Genomic DNA, 10,700 nt, shown 5'->3' on the forward strand with positions numbered 1-10,700 from the left:
CTTAACAGGGAGCTAGCTAGCTTTGTTCTTCTCGCTGAACACACGGTGACGTTAGGTAATGTTTTCGTAAAAATAGTAATGTCCGATGAGAATCCACTGAAGTTAAATGATTTATAATGTTCGATCTTTGTAAATTTTCCTGGTCAAATATCTGAAGTTTTCCAATTGATAAGCTCTATAACAATCACAGTTATAGCTTCCAAAGTTACAGCACACTGACTATAGCAAACGAAAAATAGATATTCTTTTTATGGCGCGTCGCGTTGGTTATATTTATAGACGTGTAAAGGTTTCTAGAAATTTCAGGTTTACGTAACAATACTGGCGTTAACACAAGCGTTTACGTACGTACATATATTGTTGACTCTTGCCCTCGAGAATCTTCTATAACTTTGGAGAATAGGCGGGAGTTTTGCAATATATATCTAACACTTTAAGATATGCATGTTTTTAAATATAAACTTAATCTAAACGTTCGTATTAAAATAAATATATAATAATAAATTCGTTACAGGGAGAATCAACAATTTTCTGCAAAAGTTTTCCTTTTTAGGCTAGCTTTTTCTTTGGATAACACATATTATGCAGTGTTGACATCACTGTTGAACATCTCGTCTAGTAAGTGGCCAATAGAACTACCACTGAATGTTAGTATAAGCCAGTGAATATCTTGGTGTCCTCCACTTTTTTGTGTTATGCAAAGCCTACAAAATATCATGCCTCAAAGAACTGGGAACAACTAGCTGTAATACAGGCTGAGAACCATTGCTTGGAGGTTGATAACAGTGCTCCTATAAGTGCCATAAATTATGTATGTCTGTGCTACGTTCCTCAACTCAAGCTGGTCAAACTATATCTTGTCACATGGCAAAGAGTGCTCACACTAGATTTGGGTCTTTCAGTTGATTTGAAGCTTTAATCATGGCATCTATCCACTAGTGGAATCTCATATTGTATGATTTGTCGTCACTATGTCAGAAATGTTTTAAACTCCCACTCAGTTTCAGATTTAGGTCATTCTTATAACAGACAAAGTTTCTCCATATGGTGAGACAAACCATCAGTGTTTACATATTGTGAGCTCAGATGGTGAGTAATTTCTACTCCTACATTGATGTTATTCAGTGTGCTATCATCTCTTCCGGTTTTTTAGAATTCATAAATTAGGTTAGTAATACATTGTTCACTCAAAAAAGAAACTTTCTCCTGTAAAAATACTGTCAGTAGTACTTACATTCCTAAATCCATCGTAAATGCGTCTCAACTTTAGTGAGTGTCGATAATGGTATGGTAATTTTGAAGAAGTTGGCAACAAACTGTCGGAAGTATGACACAAAACCTAGGAAATTGGAGACTTTTCACTTTGTCACAAGTTGAGGCAAATTTTATACAAATACTATTTTTGCAGGATCCATATACATCCCATCTTTACCAATAACATAACTTCCACTCCAATGTGCATGAACGCATATTTTACTCTGAGATGTGTTGGTAACTGTGTGCTTGTTTTTAGATTTAGTGAGACAGATACAACTCTAGCATTATTACTAGCTTCAGTTACTTTAACTTTCTTACCACATCAATGATCATTCCATCACAATACTGGGTAACCAATAATCCATAATTGCAGAACAACATTGGGACTTCATCCCTTCTTGTATGTATAATTTCCAAAGCTAATGCTACTTGCTTTCTGGACAGGAAACAGTTGGTGGCCAGTGGGCTTCATTAGTTTACTGGAACTGTAGCAGCAATGTTCACTGTCTATTATTAGCTCTCCTACACCTACTGAACTATCAGAATGAAACCAATAGTTTTGTCTGCTTTGCTACCTAGTAAGGTATGAGCAATTCCATTGAAAGTCACCCAATGCTCCACAGGCAAAGCAAACATTTTGTTTTTTTATTTCCAAGATGGCAAATGACTAGAGACATCATTGGCACAGATTATCTCTGAATGCCAGTATGTTTGCATTGCAATTCACGGATGTGTGGGTTATTGGCTATTCATCACATGAGTTCAAGTTTGATGTGATGAGGATGCCCGGGTAGGATGGTTTCTTTGAGGTATAGCCATCGCAGGTTTCATCTTCCCTTGTGATGGATTCAAAGTTATCACTTCATACTGCATCACCACAGAATCTGTCTCAGTAATTGTAAGAAGATCTTTAACGCACAGGTGGTGCCTCACCATTTCACCGATTAGCTCTTCCAGAAACTTGTAATCCAACAAAGTCACTGCAGAGTAAGCCTTACAAATGAACTTGCTCAATTTTATATCAGGTCAAACATTTGACATAACTCAGCAACAACTGTTTTTCAGTCCCAAAGTTGTACCTTGCTCAAGTGCTTGATGGAGTCTAAGATCAGACCATTTAGATTCAAGATCAGGTGTTGTACAACAACCTCTGGAAACCAATGGTTCGAAGCAGCTATCTATCTGAAATGCGTTAAAAATGTTTTAAATATCTCCTTTTCTTCCCCGTGCCCTTGAATGTTGGGGGAGGTCATCTGTTTTGCTTCACACATTCAGAGTTATGTTCATGGCCAAAATCTCTTCCTCATAACTCCTAGTCCACCATCTGATTGAAATGTTCAAAAGGTCATGAGCACAGCGTGATAGCTAATCTTAGGGACTTCCACTCTAGTATGACTAGTTGATCTCTAGTCCAGTGTGGCAGAGTAATGAGTTGTCACCACCAACTCAATCATTGCCTTTGTGCAATCCCTGGCTCCCCTGTAGTCAATGACTGCTTTTTCAGTATACCTTCCTGTACAGAGAGGCTAATCACTGCCCTATGGTTCACCTACTTCACCATTTGGAGCTTGCCATCTCTTCTACTGGTGTGATAGCTTATTTTGGTGGATATCATCTTCCAATTTTTCTTCCATTGTACTTATTTTGGAAAATGAGCTGTCGCTTTTATGGAAGCAGAACTATTTTCTTAACTCTTTCACTGTTGCCTCGATGGATTACACCAATCATCTGACATCAAAGTGACCGTCAGAGTTTCCAAACTCTAACTTTTAACAACATTTAACATGTTTTGTGTATCTTTAAGAACTTTTTCAAGCTTTTAGCAAACATTACAAATATTTTCTAGGCAAACAATCAGAATTTTTAATTAAGTATTTTTACTAAAAATTTGTCTAGGAATATATAGTCAGAGTGTTAGCTGCTCTGTGTGCAAAGTGATTTTTATGCTAACATTAAAAGTACTTTTCTTCATCTAAAAATATTCAAATCTCATTTACGTAATCTGTAAAATCTCCTAAATAAATATCAAACGTTCCTTGTTCAGAAAATAATTCAATTTTATATGTTAGTTTCTCCACCTAACTCTATACCGAGTCGGTGAACTTGACCAACCAAAGTAGTTTTACTGATAGTTTCTACTTCTAACCTTTTCACACCCATTTCTTGTGTTTATTTTACTGTTAGAGGCTGAAGCTGAAACCTGCCAAACATAAAGGAACGAATAACCACTCCTGCCATTAGATTATTTATGTGACATCATAATATGAGACCGTTGATAGCAAATAAGCTCATGCTGTGCAATTACCAGAATTTTCCTACAGAGTTAATCGTAAACCCCCGGCCTGGAAAACAGAGTTGTATTAAAATTGATTTGTACTCGCGCGTCGTACTCACTAAGCCTCATTTGTTCTTTCAAGTGGAGAGGGAAGGAAATTATTTTTTATAAATTTCAAAGATGCATTTTAGAAAATAATTAAATTATCAAGTTGGTATACTGGTACACATAAAACCACTGTAATTTATCTGGTTTTCTAACTATGTATGTGAATTTAAAGATTTCATTTCTGTTCAGAGCAACGACTTCGTCAACAGACTTCACCATTTTCAATGAAATTACAAGTTTCCCTTCAAGCAAATTACAAAAGACTGTCAAATTTATGTAGTTTGGAATGTACTCTTTCTATTAATTATAAACATGTATTTTAGAGGTTTCAAAAGAATGGAGTAGTGGGTGCAGCTGTCCTAGTAGGTTTGTAAAATATTTTGTTTGTTTGTTTTCAATTTCGCGCAAAGCTACACGAGGGCTATCTGCGCTAGCCGTCCCTAATTTAGCAGTGTAAGACTAGAGGGAAGGCAGCTAGTCATCACCACCCACCTCCAACTCTTGGGTTACTCTTTTACCAACGAATAGTGGGACTGACCGCACATAATAACGCCCCCACGGCTGAAAAGGCGATCATATTTGGTGGGACGGGGATTCGAATCCGCGACCCACAGATTGCGAGTCGAGAGTCCTAACCACCTGGCCATACCGGACTCTTGCAAAATATATGGATATCTCAGAAAATAATTAAAAAAGAGTGAAAGGTTTTTGTTTTATATTCTAGTTTGAAATGTCTGAAATTTGAGTTTCTAATTCGTTAACTACTATATACATTGTTTGGTAGGCGTAATAGAATATAAACTGAACTATGAGACATGCCATATGACACACATAAAAAAACATATTCGGCCTTTATTTAATATTATATACTTTCTTTTGAATTGGGAAATTAAAACATAAGTAATAATATAACTTGAATTACGAACTACGTTGTGATGCCTATTTTATTGACATAAAACGTCGTGACATGCGCCATTTGACCTGTCTGCATCAAGAGGATTAAGCTGCTCAGGTCGAGATAATTTACCAGATGCTTAAACTCAATGTTCCTTACTTTATATGTACTGTCAGATTTACTCACAGCGTCTAGAAGAGGCCGTCACCTCGAGATAGCATCTAATCTACCATTAAAATACATTAGTACAGCGTGCACTATTACAGCCATCCATTCCATGGCATAACAAGTGTAACTTCAATAGAATTACAAAGGAACAAAGGCAGCTAAAATATAATCAACGTAACGAATTTCTTGAACACGTGTTATATGAAAAATGTACATAATCAGAAATAACTGATAAATATAGAATAATACTATAGTAATACAAGAAGATAGAAAACGCATGGTATGTCTATATACCACAAATCTACAAAATATATTGACAATGAAAGCTAAACATTTAGCATCAAATAAAAGGGAGAAAAATATTCATTTCCTCATCAGTCTAAAATTAAAACTTGATTTTCTAGAAAGTTTTTTTATTTATTGTTTTTTTAAGCAAAAAGCTGTACAATGGGCTATGCTCATGGGAGGGATAGAGTCTTGATTTTTAGCGTAATAATATCTCAATCTTACCGTATAATCAGTTGGCAACGTTTCTTCAAAGAATTTAATTATTTAATTATTACAGAAATGGTAAGTATCTAACGACAACAACAAAATCTGGGAACTAAACTTGAAAGATACACTTTTTCAATAAAAATTTTGGATCTTTTGTTTATCTTAGACATTATACGACTTTGAAATATTTTCTGATTTTTACCTGAATGTTTACTTGTCTTCTAAAGCCCATCAAATTTAGCGCATAATTTCTAGACTGACAGATTAAATTAATTTTTCCCCTTTATTAAGTGTAAGATGAATGCACTTCATTAATGCCTATGATACCTTTAGCTCATTCTGAGGATTGATTTATACAGCTGCCCAGTTTTAAAACTTATATCATTAGTTAAAACTGATAATTTTAATATTATTATGTTTACAGACAGGCAAGATTCATATAAGTGAAAATACCAACCACCAACTTGTACAGTGTGGTTTTATAACTGAACCACGTGGAACTATTAATGTGAAGGTAAGTCTACTGAAATAGGGGTCTCAGATTAGTACTAAATACGTGTATTATAGAGTAAACATGACACATAATTTTACCACCATCTTTGTCTGAGAAAACCTAGAAGACTTCCTGACAAAGGAAGAAGACCAGGTTATAAGTTGTCATTGTTGTTCGCCCGTAAACGTTTAAAGGATTTCTATCTCTGAGAGTAGAAACAGGCAGGACGCATATGACTAGACTAGTATTGCGGTGAAAAGTAACAAAATTATCTTTGTTGTCACACTTAAAACACTTACAAGATTAAATATTAACGTAAAAAAGGTTTTAATTTTATTCATGTTAATAGCTATATCTAATAATAAACTCCAGTTAATATTAAGAAAATTACGAATAATAGTAATCCAAAGGATTATCATTACTTACAATCGATGTAGACAGGGTTAGTATTACAGTAAAAAGAAAGTAACAAATTATCATTATTATTTGTCCTAACGCTTAAAAGATCACCATAACTGGCTTTGGAAGTAGGTATATAAGACTAACATTATAATAAAAAAGTAACAAAATTATCGTTATTCTTGTCCATGAATGCTCAAAAGAAGAACAAAACAAGACTACTATTACAATGAGAAGTAATACAATTATTATTGTTGTTGTTCGTGAGCCGACACTTTAAGGCTTAATAATTCGTTATCGTGTTATAACTTAACAGCTAATGAATCTTGACTCATTTCATTTTCTTCGTGAACTTTGTCCCACACACACTCATTTTGTCAATTGCCTTATGAGCAGTTTCACTTATCAAAGTTTTCTTGTTCACTTCCTTAATAAATACCATACATAAACCTCATATACAGTTTGTGTTAATTATCGCCAAAAGCGTTCCCAAAACCTGTTCCTTAGTTAGTTTTTCGACTAATAGATGGCGATTTTAGATTATACATATAATATTTGTTGGCATACAGAATACCTCATTCGTTTTATTACGAATAATAGCTTACACGGTTCTTGAATGAATTTTACTTTTGAAATAGAAGACATTCATATTCTTTCCGCGTTTTTATAAGTTAGTTTACATAAGATTGCCTTTATTTTTCCCTTTAACTGAAAATAAACGTTTACTTTCATTCAGTTTGACCTTATGTTCTACCTATTAATAACGGTATGTAGTCTTTGTTTCTTAAAACATAATGAACACCCAATACCCACTAGAAAACTTATCCACATGTTTATAGACTAAATAATGTGGGTATTAACTACCTTATCACCTAATAGATTGTATATTCACAAGCTTGTTAAATATTGAATACCCCAATACACATTGGACAAGTCAAATGCTTTATCAACTAAGGTTAATAGACACTGGCTAGCTGAGTACCCACTGAAAAAGTGACTCACTTGTAAAATATTAGATATCTTAATATCGACTGCAAAGACAACTTGTAAAATATTGACAATCTCAACATCCACTAGAATATCTATTTTGATTATTTGCAACACCTAAATATCCTATATATGTATATTGGTGCATTTAATATTAATCATAGACATTTATAAGTCGGTATTACTGACGTTCATTTACACAAAAGCAGTTTTCTTCCTAAGCGGAACTTTTTCGGCCCCCCAAAAATCACTGTTAAGATATTTTATACACTTAAAAGTCTCCTACATTGAAAAACCAAAAAGCCGTTTCGGAGCACGAGTTCCTGAGCATGGGTGAGTGACACGTAGAAACTTAGCAAAATCTTAAGCTCTTACTGATCCTGCCAACACAGTTAAACCATGCGACACTTTTCTTTGTACTAACCACGAAAAATTCGATCATTGAAATGCTTCTGACAGAAACCATATAAATATAGTTTTCTTTCAGTAAAAATGTCCATTTATGTTCTGTTGTTACTTGAACTTTGTTGTTTCTATACTTTTACATGTATAAACTCTCACTTTCCCGAGTGATGTTTACATGAACCGTTGTTTTTCGATACTTACACAAGTAATTGTTTAAATCGATTGTGTTCTGAATTATCACTAATGGAAATTGTAAAAATACTTTAAAATTCTAAATAAATAATGCATGTTTTAAAATATTTCAATAGGGAAAAGGACTGATGAAAACATACTGGCTTCTGAAACGAGACGAAAATTGCTGGAGATGATAACGTCACTAAACTGTTTTCCTTGAAGCGACAGAGAAACATAAATTCATTCTTTATTTTGATATGATTTTGCAAACAGAAACATTAGAGTTGATATTTTTATTCAAAATGATCATAAAAAAACTTTGGGTCCAGCTCTCCCTACAAGCAACGTGTTAAAGAACTTGTCATAAAATATTCGCTAAATAATATACATATTTTGAATAATCAATAATTAATTTATCACTTAATATTTCATAAGTAAATAATATTTTGTTCTGAGCATAAACTGATTATTCTGACACTATGATGGAAACTACAGAAAATCATAAATCCAAGCTTCTAAAACAGGTGCAAATAAAGAATAAATCTCTAATATTTAGTCACTGTTTTTCTATTTATATTTCATTTTACTTTAAAGGTCATGTAAATTATTGGCCTATTGATTAGTCTATCAGATTGGGAATTTCTAGGGTCTCCGGTTCAAGAGTTGTTACCAACAAACACGGTCCGTATTTTCAATTGAGGGTGTGTTATAAGAGTGACAGTCAACACTATGTTTCGTTTGAACACTCACTTTAGGTGCTGACTGATAACTTTCTCTCTCATACGCAGTTCAAAATAAAGGTCGGTTACGTCTGAATCAAGGAGTTTTTCAACTAGTTATTTAGTCCATTGTGTAACATTATAATTGTTCAAGTGGACAACAAACTTGTAAATCCATCTATTCTTTGTTGATATCTTAAACTAACCAAATTATTGTAACGATCCATAATTAACAAAAGAACAGTAACCAATTGTTTAAGATTAAATAACAGTAACTTTAGCGTTATATCCGCTGAGACACCGGCGAGACAATTTCAAAAGAACCAGAAGATTTGTATATACAGTGTGCTTCATAATTGAGTTGACCGAAAGTTTTTCATCTTACTTATTTTGCAGTATGGGGAATAATCAAACAATGAGTTTATTCGTGCATACCCGCATACATTAACGATATTAAAACTTACATTAACTAACAAAAGAATAGGTTTATTCATGCACACCTGCATACATTAGCGAGATTAAAACTTACATTAACTAACAAAATAATAGGTTTATTCATGCACACCTGCATACATTAGCGAGATTAAAACTTACATTAACTAACCAAAGAATGAGTTTATTCATGCATTCCTGTATACATTACGAGGTTAAAACTTACATTAACTAACCAAAGAATGAGTTTATTCATGCATTCCTGTATACATTAACGAGATTAAAACTTACATTAAATAAGAATCTACAAATCTTTACGCATCATTGGGTAAGAAAAAATTGTCCCTTTGTCAATCAATATCATTATTTCTGTATGAATCAGAAAGGTTGATCAATGTTTTAACAAAAGAAACTGTCTTGTAAAATAACATAAACTTGTTCATTTACTTTTGTGTGGTGGTAGTAACACTTTGTATTTTGTATTGCACACGCGATTTAACAAACTGTTGGTTCATTAATTGGTTAAACTTACTTATGTTAAACATACAAAAAACTTAGTGTCATATTAGCCTTAAAAGAAATTAGGTAATTGAATCGTATTGGATATTGAAGCTTTTAAAAGTACTGGTTAAAACAGAAATAAATAAGAATTTTTGAGATTTCTCTATTAACTAAAAATATTTTCCTTATAACGTCTAGGTGAGAGTACGACTTGACGTCATTTTAAATTACCCATTCATTGAATTGTATTTACTACACTTTTGTCTCACAATGTTCATGAATATGTCGTTTGGGGGTCAACTGATTTTGACGAAGTTCGTGAGCACCTAGAACTTCTACATGATATTCTAGTAAAATAGTGTTCGACTTTTTTGAAATCATATGGAGTTTACAGTTCCATTCATGAATTATGTTTTAGTAACACTAAAAGTCAGTAGCACACAGCACTAAATGACTTTTGTTAACTCGCAGCGTTCAAGTCAAGCTAAGTCACTCGAAACACTTAGGTAAAGTTGAGTCTCTCTTAGTACTAAGGTAAGGCTAGGTCACTCTTAACGCTAAGGTAAATCTAAGTCATTCTTAACACGTAAAGTTAAGTTACTCGTAGCACGATGGTCAAGTTTTGTTTGTTGTTGGTTTGTTGTTAATCACAAAGCTACATAATGAACCACCTGAGCTATGCTTACCGCGGGTATCGAAACCCGATTATAGCATTATAAGCCCTCATACTTACCGCTGAACTACCGAGATACAAAACAAAGTTAAATCTTTTGTACAGCTAAAGTTAAAAATCCACAAGCTCTTCCAGTAGAGACGAAATTGTCATAGGATATGTTTAGAAAAAACTTGTAGGAAAACATCTATAACTCATATTCTTGATATTTATATGTATTAGGTCGTCAAAAAATTAATGTCGCGTTTTGGAACACTTACATTACCCATCTAAAAAAACAACAACAACAAAAAAACGTACATCAGGTATAATAGTTAAATGTACCGCTCAAACGTCATGTTAGTGTAGCCTATATAATGTGTGAAGTTTAGTGTACTCTAATATCTTATAATGATGGCACACGATGAGACACGCATTCGGCATGGCATGTAATGCTATTTGAATACAAGAAGGGAAACAATGCCTCTATAGCCACAAAGAATATCAAAAAAGTTTATGGAAATGTTTTGAACGTTCGTAAGTGTCAACTATGTTTCAGCAAATTTCGTTCAGGTGACTTTAGCCTTAAAAACTGTGATGGCAGAGGCCGACATGTTGGAATTGATACTGATGCCTTGGGTTAGACTCAACAAGCGTTCAGACTGACCCAAGGCAACACACTCGTGAAATGGCCCTGAAATTATATGTCTCTCATGAAACAATACGTAAACATCTAAGGA

The 10,700-nt window shown here is 33.7% G+C and overlaps 1 protein-coding gene across 1 annotated transcript in view; it reads left to right on the forward strand.

The window, feature by feature from the left end:
* Positions 1-8,162, forward strand: part of LOC106457963 (soluble guanylate cyclase 89Db-like) — a 45,866-nt gene extending 37,704 nt beyond the window's left edge. Inside the window, exons 8-9 of the mRNA XM_022384066.1 lie at positions 5,623-5,712; positions 7,791-8,162. Of these exons, the coding sequence (XP_022239774.1) occupies positions 5,623-5,712; positions 7,791-7,850 (150 nt within the window). The 3' untranslated portion in view covers positions 7,851-8,162. The remainder of the gene's footprint in view (positions 1-5,622; positions 5,713-7,790) is intronic.
* Positions 8,163-10,700: the final 2,538 nt, after the last annotated feature.

This window comes from Limulus polyphemus, unplaced genomic scaffold (assembly GCF_000517525.1).
Source record: "Limulus polyphemus unplaced genomic scaffold, Limulus_polyphemus-2.1.2 Scaffold398, whole genome shotgun sequence".
Lineage (NCBI taxonomy): Eukaryota > Metazoa > Arthropoda > Merostomata > Xiphosura > Limulidae > Limulus > Limulus polyphemus.